Below are 18,700 nucleotides of genomic sequence, written 5' to 3' on the forward strand. Positions count from 1 at the left end.
CCACATATCTCAGCCCCCCCCTGCGATGGCCTTATCTCTCTACCTGTGGACAAGGTCCTGCGGGGATGTGAGACAACAACACGACCGCCATTCCTGATCTCCAAAATCGCCAAAACCCTGAGTCTTTCAAGTTTTCAAACATCCACGCTGACGACAACTATACTTGAAATGCGACTAATGGAACAATCCATGGATGTCATAAGTTACACTCTGATACTAAAAAAATCATGATAAAATACATTGAAAGTAAATTTCGAAAGGAATTAGATTCTGAGACATAGGTTCTCACTTCATTCTTCACCTACTTAACATTCTCTAGCTAAGAAGCGGACTAGAAAAGAAAAAGAAAAAAGAAGAAAAAGGAAAGAAATCTAGCGTAGATCCTAGTTGCACTAAAATCCTAAGCTAGGACGCACAGTTGGGGGCTGACCTATCTTGGCAGGTACCTACCGTATACCCAGGTACGTAAAATTGTGCCATCTACTCGGTGGCATATCAATAACAGGGACCCACCCCTGTCGCCATAGCATGAAAGCGTAATCTATCGATGTAATCGTACATTTACATCCATATACCTACTACTTATGTACCTACATAAGCAGGCGTCAAGTTCATGGAAAGCGTCTTGCTCCAAGTTGCTCCGTGCTTAGTTCTGAGTCGGTTGACGAGATAGTCCGACGAGGTCCTGACCTTAGGAATGCTCGGTACTTATCTTTCTCGTTTATGTAATGTTTGATGCCGGTGTGTCGATCTGTAGACCGGGCTGACTAGGTACACAGGCGCTAAGAGGTACCGTAATCAGTGGGATTCCTATTCTCCACCGCGCTACCAAATAGTCTATTCCGCCTAGCTCTTACGCTGTACGCACGTATTGTAGCACGCTACACCGCGAAAATGTCAGACTCGGGGTCGGGGCTGTCTATCAATAGCATGCCATCCATGTGGAGAGTATGTTGTAGCCCCAAACACCTCTAGTGGGACATACGAGCTTTTATACCTGCGTGGTGGAATTTTCTTCTTCTTCTTTCCTTCAATAAAATCATAGGAAACTAACGACTGTGCCATAAGCTACCATACATGGGCAAGGTAACGCGTATCAAGAATAGGATCTGGGGGGGTTGCCAACCGTGGGAGCTTTGTGTTCTGTCCTACTGGACTTATACCATATCTTCTCACTTATCATCAGCCAGGTTGTCAATCTAAGCCAGGCTCTCGCCACCAGCGAAAACGATAGCGCACGACATGCGCACGTTTTGCAATCTCGTCGAACCGGTTCATCCATCGAGGAGAGATGTTACCGTACACTCGAAGTATCTGAAGATTCTTGAGTGATGTGATAGCATTGAAGAATTCTGTTTCCTTTTTCAGGTTCGCACGCCCCGACCAGCCAACGGATTCGACAGGTCGAGGACCCCAATCGATAACCAAGGTCTCGATGTTCTTGCCATGCTCGGCGACGGCTTCGAAGGTCGACAACCAACTGTTCCAGTTGGGATGTTCGGTGGCTATTAGAAGGTAAAGCTTTGATAACCTGTCGAATTTCAAGTTTCCCCTGACGCCGAACCCGATCCGTCGGTCGTTCCAGCCGGGAATCTCAACGCGCAAGATAGCCTCACCATGAACCGTCGGACTGAGTTCTTGATATAGGCTCTTACAGGTAAGCATCAGGGACGGGAGTGGACGGGAATACGGTACATCGCCGAAGTAAACAATCTGGGGGCGTAGAGTGTCTTCGAAATCGGAATGATTAAAAGCGAGATAGAACTCGTATATTTTATCGCGGACCTCCTGAGGAAGTTGAAATAATGGTGACTGAGATTGCATATCGACTAGCATGGCGAAGATGACAAAAGAAATATTAACGATGATACATTTGAACACATCTGTAACTATTCAGAATTACAAGTTTTCTTCTGTTGGTTTCCGTATTTTGGATTAATAATGTTCGTAGATATCCGCATGCATAGGCGCGGCGCGGCGCGGGGCAGTTTCCAGCTATCAAGTTCGCCTGGGCAGTCTTCAGGCAGCTATGACACGGGGTGACGGGGTTTTAGGGCTGCCAAGACGGAAGCTACAATATGGATATGGATATGTACTTCCTACAGGCATTCTTAATTAAGGTCCTTTACAAACTATCACGCATTATGTAATACCTCTAGGTATCTTAATGAATGACAAGCTCATTCTCAAGTACTTGGGAATTATTAAAAAGAATGAAATAAAATACAAAAAAAAAACACAGAAGAAGGCATGTATCGAGGTATGTACTAGGTAGGTATCTACTATCTATCTGCATGATTCCAAGGTATGTACGTAAAGTCCGAATATTGCCAAGCTTTGGATTTTCTATGATTGGTTTAGTTCCTAGTAGATCTGGACCTCTCCCTATCCTATTAAGATTCGTGTCCCACTAGCCCCACTAGCCCCGCCATCCCTAGATGCTAAAGAACCAGCTACGTTCTTCTTATGAAGTTCAAGTTTGAACTTCTTCACCTACCTACATTATCTATTCGGTAAGTAGGTAGGTATCTATCATGAATACTTAGTAGGTGTCATGTCTTCGGATCTCATTTTGGATCAACCTCAAGATGGCTATGCTTCGACCTCTAGCAACAACTTTGTCTGGATATCTGATTCCAATTCCTCTCGAAAACTCATCAAAGCTCATGTTTCGAGAAACAGCCACGCAAAGGCTAGAAGAAAACGTATGATTGAATACCAACATATAACAATACAGCAAGGTCAACAAGAGCAAGGCAGTCGAGCCCTTTTCGAGCTGGATTTTCGGAAATTAGATCCACCATATTTTACCCTCATTGCTGATGGTGTAGGTCAGCATTATGGCAGTAGCAATACTTCCGTGTATTACCCTTCCATCATATCATCGCTTTCAGATCCAACTTCCGAATTTGAGTCATATCTGTTAAACTATTGTTAGTAGTTCTCATCTCTCGGCACGTGTAACATTCATATATATTCCTTTACTCACCCTACCTGTCTAGATATTCATTCAATTATCAAACATCGCACCGAGGACCATTACGTATCTTACGAACACATAGCTTTGCAGGAATGGTTTCCAGTTGCCGTCGCGCACCCTGGAATGCGAATGGGTTTGCTCCTCTGTGCTTCCAAAAGCCTGTATGTCCGTACAGGTGCTTCGCGATATCACCAGTGCGCGCTGCGCTATAAGGCGTCTTGCTTACGCATGCTTGGCGATGCCGTTAAAGCTGTTATCGGAACAACCAAATCTCCTGCTTTTACATCTAGAGTAGAAGACTCAACAATTTCGATCGCGCTACAGCTTGCGTCGGATGAGGTGAATATTCCTTCTTGTGAAAGGACCTCGACCCAACGGCGTAATGTTATCAATTTTAAAAGTTTAAAGCTAACTGCGCTTGTGTAGTTCGCCGCAGGGAATTCCATCGCGTGGGAGAGTCATATCAATGCTGTATATGAGATGGTTAAGCTGAATGGGGGCTTGGATACTATCAAGGGTATGAATGGTTTCTTGAGAGTAATGATAGAAGTGATGACGTCTAAACACCTACATGGTATGATATTAACAGCTAGCTCGGATGTCAACGACGTTTCGAAGCTATACAAACTAGAATATTTCTTTCGGGGAACCACCTCAATGAGTCGTTAGGCACTTCAGATGCGGAATAACGACGTTAACTACGACTAATGTTCACTCTGTCAGGCCATGACGATGCATCTGATTTCCCTAGGTCCAGGTATTTTACGTTCCTTTTAATGACTAATTCTCGTTAAATGGTAGTCGACATGCGCTTTTCAGATCATATACTGAGGGTACCTAACTATGCTATGATGGCTTCCTTTTAATCCTTGTTAGTAGTAAGTCATGAACTAGGCTAAGGTTATTAATCATTCAGGACATCTGGAGGAAAAAGGGAATTGGGAATATCCCATTGTTCCATCGAAATGGGTGGCCTTTTTTTTCCCAAACAAAGGACCGATGCCAGTTTACCCTCATAATCCGCATTCAGACAGACCTACAATTCTTTATTCAATTTGTTAGATATACCTAGGCATGCTTTCCAATGCTACCTCGGACAGCCACGGGTGATGAGACTCAACGAATTATACCCCTAGCTGCCTATGTGCCATTAACGGCACCAAAAACTACAAATTATTTTCTGTTAAAAAATCAATATGTCGGATAGCGATGACTTATACAACGCTACTCCCCTCGACGATCCAATGGACGTGGATGATCCCATGGATATAGACGATCCGCCTACGGATGATGTACCTGTACCTGAACCTGTACTTGCACCTGGAGGGGTCCCTTTTGATATGGGCCCCTTTTTCAGAAATACTGCTTCAGCTGTTAACCCTAACCTTGATTGGTCTGGTATAATTACTACTGGAAAGGCCACGTCTTCCAGTCAAGTTCCCGACTCATCACGCCCACCCCAACCGGGTTCTGGGCGACCCGGAGAAGGGCCCGGAGATGGACCGCCTAATCAAGAATCCTTCATCGCTGCTAGGCAGTATCCTCCTGGAGAAAGTTTTGATGACCGTGTAGATCAATTAGAGCAGACGACTGTTCTTGCTGAAGACCCACCTGATCCGTTTGCGAATTTCCAACCCGCCGGATTTCAGGGGTTTGGGGGACGTCAACTGACGCCTTGGGAAATTGCGGTTTACAACCAACCTTTTGATTCCGATAGCAGTGTAGATATACAGTTGAGCCACAGAGACTCCGAATCGCAGGAAAGCATCAATAATGCGGTCAGAGTCACAGGAAACTCCCAAGACGACGAATCCTTCCAAATAGAATATGAAGAGGAGGCGGACCATAATTGGGCCATTGATGGTGATAATCTTGGGGAGGGTTGGCCGGAGTCGGCCTCCGCGCCTATCAACAAGATCCCGAGTAATACTATATGGCGTGAGGCTATCTCCGAGCCGATACCAGGGAAGCAATCAGGACAGGCAGACAATACTGATTCAGATGCGAGCTCCGTGGCTCCTGGACATAATTCATCGACCAGCACTTTCATGCCGCCGGCGTGGAAGGCTGCTAGAGAAGCCTCGCAATCTGCAGGGTCATCTGTAGGGCCGTCTGCAGAGTCATCTGCTGGGTCATCTGATGGGTCATCTGCTGAGCTACAGTATTGGCTAACTGCTCTTGATTCCAATCTACTCGACAACGCCTTTAAGTCGCAAGCGGAAGGCGGCCCAGACGCCGTGTCGCCCGACGCGATGGAGCTTGAGGATGAGGTGATGGACAACGGGGACGTCATTCCATCCGAGGATTCTATCGCACCAAATCCAGCTTCCAGTCATGGTGCATATGAGGGGGCTTTCCCGCCTGGTTCACACATCGAATCCCCCACACCAGAACAATTCGATCAGGGCTCCCCGCCGGGTCCAACCCAGGGACCTTCCCCATTAAACCCAAGTCAATCAAATTCAGGGACAAGTGAGTTCTTCTCTGCAACCTCTCTATCGGACCCCTTCAAAGCAATCAACCCGTCGGATCCGTTTGTCCCCGGGCCGAATCTACCCGACCAGGCCGGTCCGTCTAATGCACCCCCTACAGCACCCAGCCCACCCGGGGGTCCCGACGCACCGGCTCCCGTTCTCCAGCCTAGCCAGACCTCAAGCGAATACCCGCCGGACTCCTCTAGGGAACTCATAGATTCGAACTCGGGCGTATCACCAGAAGCTTCCGGCGAGGCCGGCCCCCAATCCGCCAGCGGAAGTAATCAGCTCCAGCAGAGCTGGGACACACTGCCGCAGGGTTCGCAGTCGAGGCCGTCTTCTACCCACACGCCGAGGCGCAGATTCAGGCCCGGTGGACCGCATGTGGGGCTTTTTGGTAGAGCTCCTGATCGCTATCCCGATGATGATGATGACGATGACGACGACGACGATGATGATGGACGAGGTGGGCCGGCTGGTGATGCGGGAGATGGGAGCCCTGGCGGTGCGGGAGGTCGTGGGGGTTCTGGTGTTCCTGATTCAGGCGGCTTTGGTGCAGGCGATGATGTAGGCGATGATGTAGGCGATGATGTAGGCGATGGAGCAGATGATGGAGCAGATGGGACAGGTGGTGGGGGTACCGGTGCAGGCGGTACAGGCGATGCAGGCGGGAGCGGAGGCGGTGGCCGAGGTGGTGGCAGTGGCGGTAGAGGCGGTAGAGGCGGCAGTGGCAGTAGAGGTGGTAGAGGTAGTGGTGGCAATGCAGAAGATTCAGATGTCTCTCCGCGCGGCCCCGCTAAAGGCAAAGCTGCTGGGGGTGGTGGACCTGCCGGACCTCCTCCTACTGTTGACTTTCCTCATGATCCACGAGGAGGCATTCCTCCAGAGCTTCGGGGATTAGTTCGATGGGAGAATGGTCAACTTGTCGGTCCCGCTGGTGGACGTATCCGCCGTCTCGGCCTTGTCGGCCCTGGTGGTGGACGTATCGAGGTTATAGGCCCTGACGGTGTACGAATTGGTGGAGGTATCGTTGGACCACCTAGTGGAGGACCACCTACTGGAGGAACATCTGTTGGAGGACCACCTGGTGGAGGACCGCCTGGTGGATCTGCCGGACCTGCCGGACCTCCCAATGTCGGGCCTCCCCAGAATCCGCGAGGAAAAGGTCCTACAATAATTAATAACATAGGTAGAGGACAACTCGGTGGACGTGCTGGACCTCATGCCCCGGCACCCACGAGACCTCCTAGACCCCCTAGACCCGGTTTTGTTCAACCTTTCTATGGGCTACCCGCTGGCCTTTTCGGTGCCGGCGGTGGACCACCCGGAGGCGGAGGTGGGCCTCCTGATGATGGTGGAGGCGGAGGCGGAGGTGGACCTCCAGGCGGCGGCGGGGGTGGTGGACCTCCAGGCGGCGGCGGGGGTGGTGGACCTCCAGGCGGCGGCAGGCCCGTCGGTGGTCGACTTCCCGGTGGTAGGCTTCCTCAAACTTGGTCTGGTTTTGGTGAAACCCGTTCGGACTGGGATAAATTCACGGCAAGCATCGAAGCGCAAAGGATCCGAAGGTACTTTGAGCAAGACTCTGCTAACTTTCGGTTTGTACAAATACTTGGAAATGGCGCCACCAATGTAGCCTGTAAAATCAGATTTAGACATAGGTGGTGGCGATATAACCGTCCTGGCCTGAATTTTGTCGTCAAGCGTCCTTTCAGAACCCAGACGTACGACGCAATAGAGAAGGAGAAAGCGGCCCTTGCTGTAAGATATTGCCTTATATGCCTAGTAGTCTTCTTCTGGGAGGAGGGCTTACTTGAACCGGTATTAACTGATTGATAACGCAGGCACTTAAAGGGGCAGCGCATGTTGTTCAACCCTTCTCTCTCGCCGAAGGCGTTTGGAACCCACTTACCCAAGCTCCTGGCCCGACAATCATGATGGAATGTTTGGAGAATGGGAGTTTATACAAGTTCGCAAAAAAGAGGATGGAATTAGACGAGCACGACTTGCCTAACAGGATGCTCTGGAGACTACTTCTGTGCTGTGAGTTCTTATCCCCAGGGCCTATCTGGCTTCAATTTGCTACAACTAGGTAAGCTAACATTCTGGTTTTCCACCCAGTGATACGGGCCTGTATAGGATTTGCCTATCCACCAAGAGGGCTACAGCCAGGTCGAAACTTGGAAGAAATTCCCACTGCCAATATTGAACGAGCCTACCCAGCAGACTTGGTGCACGGCGACATGCATTCAAACAACAGTGAGATACACCGTCGTTCCAGAGTTGGTAGAGGCATTGCTGACTTAATGAAGTATTGTTTGCCGAGTATGAACCGGAGTCTTTTCCTGAGCATTCATTGGTACCAACACTCAAGACAATTGATCTCGAACGTTGTGGACAACCGCATCCAGCAAGTCGAAGAGCGTAAGTAAAATCGCGACCGAACTTTTAAGAAATTTTGCTAACATTCTTTCTAGGGGCAGATGGGTAGGAATTGAGGCAAATTTCCTCTCAGTTGCATTTGTACGTCCCCAACGTCCTTCCTCCCAAACCCTGGTATTGGTTTACTGATGTCTTCAAAATATATAGGCCATGCGTGCAATCATTACCTTACGTAGCCGCACTACTGCTAGACCCGTGTTCATTACTGGTCGCGAAGAACCTATCAATTCCTGGTGTGAGTTCCCGGAGGATGCTTACCCTGCCTTAGACCGAGATCTTGCGAATCTCTTAACGGAGATGGGCACCGATGATGGATATGATGGGGTGACTCTAGATGATGCTTTTAGACGAGCTCAGGAAGGCGTTGCGAGAGGAGCAGATTATTATGAGAATCGCGTAGGCGGAGAGTTTGAAACAGACGAACATATAATAGCTCTCTGCAAGAGACTAATTCTGGAACCTAACGAGCATGAAGATTCGGATTCGGAGGACGAGTATTAGAATTTACTGAGAAGGGGTTAGTATATTCGGAACCTTGAAAGTGTATCTTAAAGTTGATCATCAACTAGACTTTGTATTCCATGTAAAATTAAGAAATCTCTGACAATAAACTTGTTTAAGGTTCTTAACTCAGAATCATGTACTGAATTGTACTGCTTTGACATGTTCTTGTATTGGGATAGGCTAGACTCATGCTTTCCAGGTTATCTTGAAGTACAGCTGATTATCTGGTACATACCTACCTCTAGACAACTAGTTGCTCAATCACACAACTTCATAAAGCTCTTCCAACATCGATTCTATATACTCCTTCTGATCTGTTAAGAAGGCCCTGATGTTAACCAAGTCAAATGACTTATGCAAAGCCTCTCGGCGATGCTCCTCCTTTAACTTCGCACGGAAGCGCTCCTCGAGGATCTCTAATCTGTACTCTGTATACTGGGGATAGAGTTCGGCGAGGTTGCTTATTGGTCGGGAACCGGTGAGGATCGTCTCGTCCCGAACGAAAGGTGATTTTGGTCGTAAAGCGGTCACCATAGAGATACGCTCGCGACCCCCGAACGCTTTGAGAGCTTGGTGGTAGATGTATCTGCCCTGCATGACGACAGCCGTACCCTGATATACTATCAGCATCTCCTTGACTGCGATATCACATTTGTCATAGCTGTTTACTTACCATTGCAGGACCCCGAACCTTTCTAATCTCTCCGCTAGGCAACTCAATTGCCGTCTCACCTCCGACCATACCTGTACAATCGGAAACCATGGTTACACAGACAAAAGGGAAGCTGTCGTGATGCCACGCGAACGATGAAGTCTTGTCACCATCAGCGGTTGTGCCTGTGTTCTGGTCGTTGATCGAAATGTTGATATTGGCGATCTCAAAGTCGAATGCTGGCACGAGCTCGATGCCGGCCACTTCAGAGATCTTGGCAAGGACTTCTGGGGACCACCACGCGTCGTAGGTAAAAGGAGCTCGTCTAAACCCAAATTAGTTCTCAAAAATGACAATGCAGAATAAGGTAAGTAGTCATATTGTAACTCACTCAGGACCCATTCCACGAACCATGTTCGCGCTAAAGGTGGAGCTGTAACGACAGTTCTCCAGCACTGGGTCGCTGAAGATCTCCCGTCTCATCTGTAGCATGGCGTCTTTGGAGAATAGGGGAAAAGGGTCTGAGACAGCTGTGGTGGAGATTCCGTGACCTTCGAGGCCGATGTCCTTCATCGTGTGGATCTTTGCCGGTGGCTGATAGCTCAGGTGTTTATTTACGTCCCATGAGGACGGTTCGGTCGCGCGAGCCTCGTCGATTAGGAACTGGGGTATCTCTGCGGAAGGGCGCGTAGCCTTCTTAGTCTTGGGACCAATGACATGAGGAGCCTTTGGAAAGGTTGTTGGGGCTGTGCTGGTTGGGCTGATAGTTAGAGCCGGCATTATGGTGTAGTAACTGTAGGATGGGATAAATATCTGTATCTTGGTATTTTGACCTTTTGTTACTTATGAAACTCGGAAGCCTGTGATATACTATCGTGGGTGTATTGCGGATGATATGGACACGATATCTTTATATCTATACCCGTTAGACTTGTCACTGCTTGAAATACCCCCGTACTAGGTCGTAGACTCGTGCTTCATAGGAAGACTAGAGTTAGATAGCATCCGATCCCATTCCGATATACAATACCTTTCTACATATCTTATCGTGGATCCCTCTTCTTAACTGGTTGATAAATTTCCAAGATAAGATGAATACTAGGTAGGTAGCTTAGACACTCGATCCTATCTTGGAAATGTATGTCGTGTGACGATTCCTCCGCATTTCTCGGATCGGGTCTATGATAGACTGTCTATCGCTTTCTAATTCCGATCCTTTCAACCCGAGAAAGCCATGTCGATGCCTTTTATTCATATGGGATCGGCTTCTTCTCTGGGGTATCTCGAGTATATGCCTGATAGACTCCATTATATCCAGGTCATGGAAGCCAATACCAATTCATAGCCCCCATCTTCAAATGGACAGCGTCTTAGGCCACTGATGCCTCACAAGTTTCTTCTATACCTAGGATAGCTACTAGTCTAAGAAGCCGTTGCAACCAGATAGGGTCGACTCGTTGCTACCTAGAGCTAGCTATCGATCGCGCTTATTTCATCTTATCTAGGTTACTAAATGAATCAATTGGCTTAAATAAGAAGAGGTGGATCTAATTTGAGAGGTACCTAAAATTGTAGGGTATGGAAGTGCTTCTGAGTGGCCTCGGATTAGCTGGTTGAGAGACCAGACCATGGCCGAAAATCTCTGGGTTAGTAGGGGGGTATCATCGTCGTTAGTAAGCTTGATAGGTACGTCCGCAGCCCTAGAAACCATCAATATCTAACTCAGGGCTTCCTAGATGTCTATCCCCGTTCAATGCCAATTATATGCATACCACGTCAGCTAGAACGGAGCTGTTCCGCAAGAAGCTGGAATCAGGTCGAGAACCCGAACTATCCATCGAAGATTCCCATGATGGTATAGCTTCCCTAGGCAATTATGCCGATAACGGTACGCTTGGTAGGGTTTCATCCTTTTAGATATTACCTATTGACTATGTCCATAATGTTTCCTATCTTGGTACCGAGAATAACAAGTGCCCAGAAAATAGAATGCCGAAAGCAAATGACAGTAGTTGGCTCTTTGGAAGGTATATACTCGAGGCTATCTTTGGCTCCGTTATCTGCTCCCCGGATTTAATGTAGGGTCCATCATGATGCAGGACAAGGATCATGAACCGAGTACCACAGTAGAACCCGAGACTCGGATAGCGAAGCCGAGACTGTCGGCGGCGCTAGTTCGGGATCGCAGATATCGCGACAAGTAAGATATACCTACTAGCTACTGGGTAGTGATCAATGATAAGCTTTGATAAAAATATTAACTTGGCAACCTATTAGTCACTTACTAGGTAGGTACTAGGTAGGTTTACGAAGGAACTATGACTGTTTAGGTTCTTATTAGAAAGGCGAAATGCGAAGATATACTGTGTGCCTATAGAAACTTCGGATCCGATTGGCTAAATCAGTCTGCATCTTTCCGTAAGGGGTATGATACTAATCTTGTATTGGTTTTGATTGGTCGGAATACAGTATTGGGGATATGAAATACTGTATTGCCTGAAGTTAAAATAACGTCAACATGCTCTCAGGGAGCGATTCTGGATCTCCAATTTCTTGTACTATAGAGAGAAATTCCTCCGATGAGATGCCGATGTTGTCAAGAAACTCCATATTGCTGGTGGCATGCGGATGTGGAGAGTGCGAATGATGCCTGTGATCTGCTGTTGTTACGAGTGTACTGGTATCGCTATCCGCTGCAAGATGCCTGTTACGGTCTTGATTCTCTTTTCGTATGGACTCGATTGTCGTACCATCCGGATTAAATAAATATAGCATTCGATGGCCTTGCTGTCGCGTTTGGAATTCCCGATACAGGCCTTCTAGATGACACAATTCCGTCTTCCTCAATTTAGCCACTCGGTTTCCCCTAGAAATCAAATCATCTAGAATTTGGTGTGCTAGCTGGTGACAACTTTGGTAGTCAACCACGCCCGGAAATAGGGCGTTGGCCATAGTCAAGTGAAGAGCAGCTCCGAACGTGAACTCAACATCGTATGGCAAGAATGCTTCTAACAATTCGTTAAGTATCGGTATGCCTCATTCATTGCATCAATTGACCCTCACCTAAGAGACTGTACTCGCTTGTTAAAATCTGGAGTGTCTTAGCGGCCGACTTGATACCCGTTGAGATGACAGTCCCTGTCTGGGCTAAAAAGCTCTCGCAATGATCGTCACCAGGATATCCTAATACGTCAAGCCTTTCTTTTAAGACTGATAATAGGAGTGGGCGTGTCCCTACAATAACGCACTATTGGGGAATGATGTTAGAGCTCATCAGAGCTATACAAGATACGAAAGAAAGAAAATGGGCAGGCCGACCTGGTGGTACATCAAAGTTAGGTGTCGCGTATCTCTTGGCATCGTACCGACAGAGCTTTGCAGAAGGCTAATGATCTTCTCGATTTCTTGAGCATGATGGGCCAATGTATGTAGAATAGATCTTGTCTGTTCCAGGAATGTTCCGAGTGGAGTTATATGTGGTTTGTACACTGCTATCATTGATTGTGAGGTGAGATAGTTGTTAGAAGACCGGGGTTAGGCTTACTAGTAAGTATGACTGATAATAAATGTGCAAGGTTGACTTGGAGTGTGCGGCAACTATCTCCTCTAGAATTTGCGCTAGGTGGGCTAATAGGAGTCGTGATATCGCCGTCTTGTACCGACATTGGGAGCCCCAAAGACGATGAGAAGTGCCTATCCATGAGGTATAATGTCCACCAGAGATCACGGCAAGCGTGGACAGTTTCTACGCCAAGTTCATGTTCAGGAAGCTGTGTATGTAGCCCCTCTAGTAATGCGATGCGTACTGAGTGGCCAAGCTAAGAAAGGGTAAGCAAAGTATGGTGCGGAAGAGATAAAATGGATACTTAAATACTCACGTAGATATGGCCCGATTCTCTTTCGTTGATTGAAAATAAATACAATCCAACCAACGCCAAGACCTCAATTGCCAACAGACTATCTTTCCAGAGGGAAGTAGGGTCTGGTAATAAAGCCATTGCTCGTATGAAGAATTTTGCTCCAGGCGGCTCTTGCGTTTCCGGCGTCTGTGCTTGAAAAGCCGTTCCAAAGGCAAGGATCAAAAGGAACTTGACAAACCACAGAGGGCATTCTGCGGTTTTTTGAAGAGGATCAGAGTAAAAATCACGTATTTGATTCTCAATCTCCATTTCGTTAAAAAAGCGGTATGTCTGACCAAGATGAAACTTGACGGAGTTTAAGAGATATAGAGCGTGATCTAGCGACGGTAGACTGCTAAAATCGGGAATATCTACTAACGGACCCTTTGGCAAGGTCCATATTTCGGGATCAATTATATTGGGCGGGATCGAAGGGTTTCCAGGATGTAGCTTCTCATTTATCATGAGCATCAGCCGAATAGTAAAAGACCATGTTGACCACGGGGCTAGCCATACTATTGCAGTTGAGTTAGTATCAGCTCTATGAAGCCGGTGGCGATTGTCAAACACTCACTCCAGGTGCGTTTGTTCCTACATGTATTCTTGATGATTTTAGAAGGTATTGCAAATGGATTGGACCAGACTCGAAGTGGAGAGCTATCATCGTGTTGAGGAGCATCGATCGTAGGCGCAGGAGAAATAAGATTACCGTTGGTTCTACGTTGGGGATTGGCGATGTTATTGTGCCTATGGGCGGCATCTGTAGAGCATCTGCGCCTAAGTGGGCCGTCATCTAGGGCAGACATCCGCGATACAGCTGGTGAGTTGACTGACGCAACCGGAGAATTACGTGGGTCTTCGCTCTGGACTGGCGACTCAAGGTTATTTGCTGAAGGTGATCGTATATTCTCCTCTGCTTGCTTTTGGAGCTGTTGAAGGTATCTTAGGTGTCGAAGGCCAGATCAGTATCGAAGTTGGAGGAGATATAAGAGAGAACCATCTTGACATACTTCTCCGAAACAACGACTTTCCCGCCGTTCTCGGCAAAGTGACACTGGACGGAACGTCTTTTACAATTCTGACAAGGTTCGTTTCCAGAACACTTAATCTTGCTTTGGCGACATGCAATACAACTATTTGCGTTAGTGTTTTGGGCGATATTACAGCTGGACCTCTAAAAGGGGACACTCAACGCATTTGCAGTCCGTCTAGCTTTTCGCCGCTCTGTCTGAGCGTTTGATTCCGTTGAGCCTTCCATTGGACATACGAGTATGGTAGTTACCAATATAACCTAAGATACACTCAAATATAATGATCTCAGGTAAAATGTCCACGACATAAAGGACGACTTATGGGGATTTATCGGTATCTTGGTAGATGCCGGCATCGACACGATGCCTACTAGGTACTAGGTACCCGCATTATGGCGGGGTAAAGATAAGGAATGTAGTGCTGTATGTAGGTACCTACAGTAGCTCCACTACCAGTACGCATGGGATCTAGGGCTCGCAACCTTGGAACTTTGTCAGCCAGATCTTTAGACCAGGGTGCCACTGGCACCCGCACTAGCCCTTGTTCTAGCCGCTCCAAGGTCCTCGCAAATCCGTAATCTCGCGCTTCAGAGACAATTCTCTCCTTTGAAAATAAAGCTGGCACAACAGTCTGCCGAATGAGATGGTCTATGTTGTGAGATATCAAAAGGCAATGGTAAAACCACAGACTTTGGTCTTTGAAGCTAACATTCAAAGCATCCCGTACTATGTTTAACTTCTTATTAAGAAAGGCCGCTTGCATCTTGTTGTCGGCACCTCGCTCGTCGAGAAGTAGTCAAACTTGGCCACTACAAATCTCTTCGAGAGCAAGTTCCGTCTCTCATATCTTGGGTGCGATTAGAATTGACTGTCGGAGGGTAGTCTGCGATTTGGTCCATCACTGGAAATTATAGAAGCGGTAGGACGGTAGGATTTAGGAAACTTCGACGAGCGGTACGTAGAGGCAAGCTCGGACTGAAGAATGTTGCCGTGTAACTCTATGTTATACGCCTAACATCGAGATCTATATAGCTTTCTAGACAACAAGCCCTCGAGCAGACAACGGCGAGGAATATTCCATATAGCGTAATGATTGCGTGCAAGGGCGAGGGGCATGGTAGCGAGGAAGTAGAGCGTAAAGTCGTAGAGTCTCGACGCTACTTGAGAACGTGTTCGTGTTTAAACGTCGCGGTATGTTTCAATGTTTTAGAGGTCTCGCAGTCGCTGCTCTTCGGTCTGCCTGAATGGTACGGGTTATATTACCTATTAAGTAATCATACCTGTCAATGATATACTTGTGAGAACGGGAAGAAAAGCGAGGATTGATTGGGGGATATACATACGTAGTACCTAGTACGTTTGTTATCCATGGATGTCAAGACTCGAATTTGTCGCGATGCACAAATCTTAAGAAATGCCTTAACAGCTACTTGATTTAGCGCCCCCCACACCCCACCTGATGCTATTTACCCCTGTTGGGCAAAGCGAGGTCAGTTTACGTAATCATAATTTCACTTTAGTTAGATCATCCTTTTGAACTGTGATCAGAATATCTACCTACCTAGTAATCACTAACAATTCTAGGTACGCCGTGATTTATATTACACGATACCTAAAATAACGTGAAGGGGCTTGACTGTAAATTTAGGAATGAACCATAGTAAAACTTGGAACTGTCTGTCTTCTTGGTACATCTTTATTTCAAGGTTGTCATGGGACTATTAGGTAAGCCTAGATTAGGTCAGAGCTGACAAATTTGAGCTTCTATGATTAGCTCAGCTCATTAGGTAATCTCCATATTAATTATCCCATGCAATCATAACTTCGAAGACCCATTCGCAACCACATCGAATTCAACCGCCCCCCAACCTTCAAACTCGCATGACCAATGCCCGGCCTCTTCCATCGGCATAGCCTGTAAACAACTACCTGGCATGATTACCTGCCCAGGCAGAAATTCAACGTCGAACTCGGCAAGTCGGTTCACAAGCCACGCGGTTGCGGATATCGGATTTCCAAGAATGTTTCCCGTATTGCCCGTTATGATCTCCCGTCCGTTGAACTTCAGTATGCCTTTGGTGTTGCTCAGGTCGAGGTCTGTGAGCCGTCGCGGGGTTCCCCCGAGAATCACCGCGCCGGTTGACCCGTTATCGGCGAGGGTGTCTTCGAGTCCGATGGCCCAATCCTGGACTCGGGAGTCGATTATTTCGACCGCCGGGATGGTGTAGTCGACGGCGCTAATGACATCGGCTGCTGTGACGTTGGGACCTCGCAGAGGTTTCTTTAGCACAAATGCTGGCTCTAATTCGACGTAAGGCTTGATCAGTTTGTCTAATGAGATCTTGGTGCCTTGGTAGACGAAGAGACTAGCGAGAAGGAATCCATAGTCAGGCTGGTCGAGGCCGAATGCATCTTGCATAACCTTCGCGATATTTCCCAACTTGTATCCTACTAGACGGTCGCCATCCTTACTGATGGCATTCTGGACTGTAATCCTTTGGACTTCGAAGGCTCCCTTCACATCTAAGGATGGGTAGGTTTTGGATGGAGGGGGGATAGGACTTCGATTGATTCGGGCTGTGCGCAAAGCACCCGCGATTTCGTGTAATTCGGACGTGTTCATGATTTTTCTACCGAATTCGTCCCGACTCGGATATATTCGACACCTGGTATTGCTGTATAAGGTCCCCTGATCCTTAAATCGGTACCTATTCAATTAGGTAGGTAGGTAGGGTGATATTATGAGATTGAATACCTATACGCTTACCTTTGAACTAACTGAGAAGAGATCCTGACATTTCCTCGGAGTAGATATACACTCTTCAACCTTGGAATATCCCACCACCAGATGTTTTGGTTTCCGTTTGGTTCATGAGCACGCAAAGGTTCCCGAGAAGGCCAGGGCGACTCGGAATGTCATGCGGGTCCGCACAGAAGCCGAAATAGCCCCACCTCGTTCAGTGCTAGTGGAGATACCTTCACCCTTCCCAATTAGGAAATTCTTATGAGAGCCATTCTCTACAACGATAGCATGCAATGTGAAAACGCAGGCTCCTGTAAGCACAAATTCATGATTACCACATTGATCTATCGTGGAGGCAAATGGGAACTTGACACCAACATTTTAAAGCGATGATGTCCACGGTCCAGAAACTCAGCATCCAGTCTGATCCCTCATTTCATTCGTCTTATTCGATACAATGTTTGACATAGTCGTTATTGGCGCTGGTTATAGTGGTCTTCAGGCCGCCTACTCTGCCCAGCAGGCTGGTTTGTCAGTTGCTGTTGTTGAGGCCCGTGATCGCGTTGGCGGGAAGAGCTGGTCCGTCCCCCTGTCTAATGGGCGCGGTGTTGCCGATTTGGGGGCGGCATGGGTGAATGACACCCTTCAGCCTCGAATCTGGTCCTACATCAAACGCTTTGGCCTTCAAGAGAATATTGTGAAGCAGAGGTTGGGACATACCGCCGTCTTGCTGACTGCTGATGGTACTAGGATCGAATCCCCTCAAGGGGTTACCCCCGAGGTAATACAATCTACCGTCTAATCTCTGCAATGCATAGGTAGCTAACTTTACGTTCCCCCTAGTTCTCATCAGAAGATAAAAAGAACTTAGAGAGGATTCGGGATCATATCCAAGCTGAATCGTTGAAACCAAACGGCCTCCGTAAAGAGGACGATGATATCTCCTTAGACCAATATGTACGCAACCTTGGTGGAAGCCCTCAAACATTGGGAATGGTGAACCTATGGGTACGTGTAATGCACGGGTTTGAGTCGACTGAAGAATCGGCCGCTTGGTTCATCGACTATTGTCGCTCCAATCGAGGTCTATTGGCCATTCGTGGTGATGACGCATCCGGTGGCAATTATATGCGTCTCTCCTCAGGTAGGTCAACACTCAACTATGTACCTAGATATTTATTTGGCTACGTTAGCTAATCATTATATCTTTAGGGACCCAGTCTGTCGCTAAGGGTATTGCAAATCTGATAGGCCATGGCAAGATTCATCTATCTTCTCCGGTCGCGTCTATTGAGGATAACAAAACCTACGTCGCGATAACCACGTCGAACGGAAAAGTTTTCAATGCTAGAAAAGCTATCATCTCTATCCCTAGTACTATGTACAAGGAACTCAATTTTTCGCCCCCACTTCCAGCTGCAGTTCAGGAGGTAACCAACGGAACAAGGCTTGGCCACTACAACAAAGCAATTGTCTTCTATGAACGACCTTGGTGGAGGGATTTGGGTTTCAACGGATTCTTCATGAGTTATAATGGCCCTGCATGCTTGGGTCGTGACACTAGTATCGATAAGGATGGCGTCTATAGCTTCACGTGCTTTGTCAACGGCGACGAAGGTAAGAAATGGGCTAAGTTATATCCTCACGAGCGTCGCAAGGTAATACTCGACGAATTGGCCACCATTTTCAACGTGGGGCCTGATTCAGAAGTATACCGACCTATTGAGTTCTTCGAGCAAATATGGCAGCATGAGACCTTCAGCAGAGGCGCTCTAGCCCCTGTCACAGCTCTTGGCCACTATGCTAAATTTGTTGATGTGTATGGAAAACCGGTTGGCAATCTTCACTTTGTTGGGACTGAATATTCAACCGACTGGAAGGGTTATATGGAAGGAGCTCTTGCATCCGGCGAGAAGGGGGCAAAGGAAGCTATCGATGCTATTAGTAAGCAGACTCCTACATCTAGACTATAGTTACT

The 18,700-nt window shown here is 47.4% G+C and overlaps 7 protein-coding genes across 7 annotated transcripts; 3 read left to right on the forward strand and 4 right to left on the reverse strand.

Annotated features, from left to right (window-relative positions):
- Nucleotides 1-1,194: 1,194 nt before the first annotated feature.
- Nucleotides 1,195-2,432, reverse strand: GGS22DRAFT_182450 (uncharacterized protein; the record flags this gene model as incomplete). Its single annotated transcript, XM_047963965.1, has 2 exons — nt 1,195-1,812; nt 2,421-2,432. 2 exons carry the CDS (start codon nt 2,430-2,432, stop codon nt 1,195-1,197), a joined length of 630 nt encoding a protein of 209 aa, XP_047814057.1.
- A 20-nt stretch (nt 2,433-2,452) lies between these two features.
- On the forward strand, nt 2,453-3,913 carry GGS22DRAFT_87178 (uncharacterized protein). Its single transcript, XM_047968305.1, has 3 exons — nt 2,453-2,933; nt 3,003-3,319; nt 3,407-3,913. Exons 1-3 carry the CDS (start codon nt 2,555-2,557, stop codon nt 3,647-3,649), a joined length of 939 nt encoding a protein of 312 aa, XP_047814058.1. The 5' UTR covers nt 2,453-2,554; the 3' UTR covers nt 3,650-3,913.
- Nucleotides 3,914-6,850: 2,937 nt separating this feature from the next.
- On the forward strand, nt 6,851-8,484 carry GGS22DRAFT_175473 (uncharacterized protein). The gene is made up of 7 exons (XM_047963269.1): nt 6,851-7,212; nt 7,296-7,494; nt 7,573-7,710; nt 7,764-7,875; nt 7,929-7,974; nt 8,041-8,410; nt 8,463-8,484. Exons 2-6 carry the CDS (start codon nt 7,386-7,388, stop codon nt 8,392-8,394), a joined length of 759 nt encoding a protein of 252 aa, XP_047814059.1. The 5' UTR covers nt 6,851-7,212; nt 7,296-7,385; the 3' UTR covers nt 8,395-8,410; nt 8,463-8,484.
- Nucleotides 8,485-8,558: 74 nt separating this feature from the next.
- GGS22DRAFT_197647 (uncharacterized protein) lies at nt 8,559-9,829 on the reverse strand (the record flags this gene model as incomplete). Its single annotated transcript, XM_047966010.1, has 3 exons — nt 8,559-9,009; nt 9,071-9,374; nt 9,441-9,829. The coding sequence occupies 3 exons, from the start codon at nt 9,827-9,829 to the stop codon at nt 8,659-8,661; spliced, it is 1,044 nt and encodes a 347-aa protein (XP_047814060.1). The 3' UTR covers nt 8,559-8,658.
- Nucleotides 9,830-11,544: 1,715 nt separating this feature from the next.
- On the reverse strand, nt 11,545-14,742 carry GGS22DRAFT_197649 (uncharacterized protein; the record flags this gene model as incomplete). The annotated part of the gene is made up of 7 exons (XM_047966011.1): nt 11,545-12,057; nt 12,113-12,296; nt 12,368-12,540; nt 12,594-12,867; nt 12,928-13,463; nt 13,523-13,877; nt 14,419-14,742. The coding sequence occupies 7 exons, from the start codon at nt 14,740-14,742 to the stop codon at nt 11,552-11,554; spliced, it is 2,352 nt and encodes a 783-aa protein (XP_047814061.1). The 3' UTR covers nt 11,545-11,551.
- Nucleotides 14,743-15,795: 1,053 nt separating this feature from the next.
- Nucleotides 15,796-16,854, reverse strand: GGS22DRAFT_197653 (putative TodF product hydratase; the record flags this gene model as incomplete). Its single annotated transcript, XM_047966012.1, has 1 exon — nt 15,796-16,854. Exon 1 carries the CDS (start codon nt 16,600-16,602, stop codon nt 15,796-15,798), a length of 807 nt encoding a protein of 268 aa, XP_047814062.1. The 5' UTR covers nt 16,603-16,854.
- Nucleotides 16,855-17,179: 325 nt separating this feature from the next.
- Nucleotides 17,180-18,695, forward strand: GGS22DRAFT_182454 (uncharacterized protein; the record flags this gene model as incomplete). The annotated part of the gene is made up of 3 exons (XM_047963966.1): nt 17,180-17,503; nt 17,566-17,866; nt 17,935-18,695. 3 exons carry the CDS (start codon nt 17,180-17,182, stop codon nt 18,693-18,695), a joined length of 1,386 nt encoding a protein of 461 aa, XP_047814063.1.
- Between the last annotated feature and the right edge of the window lie 5 nt (nt 18,696-18,700).

This window comes from Annulohypoxylon maeteangense (assembly GCF_022496945.1).
Source record: "Annulohypoxylon maeteangense strain CBS 123835 unplaced genomic scaffold GGS22scaffold_29, whole genome shotgun sequence".
In the NCBI taxonomy this organism is placed as follows: domain Eukaryota; kingdom Fungi; phylum Ascomycota; class Sordariomycetes; order Xylariales; family Hypoxylaceae; genus Annulohypoxylon; species Annulohypoxylon maeteangense.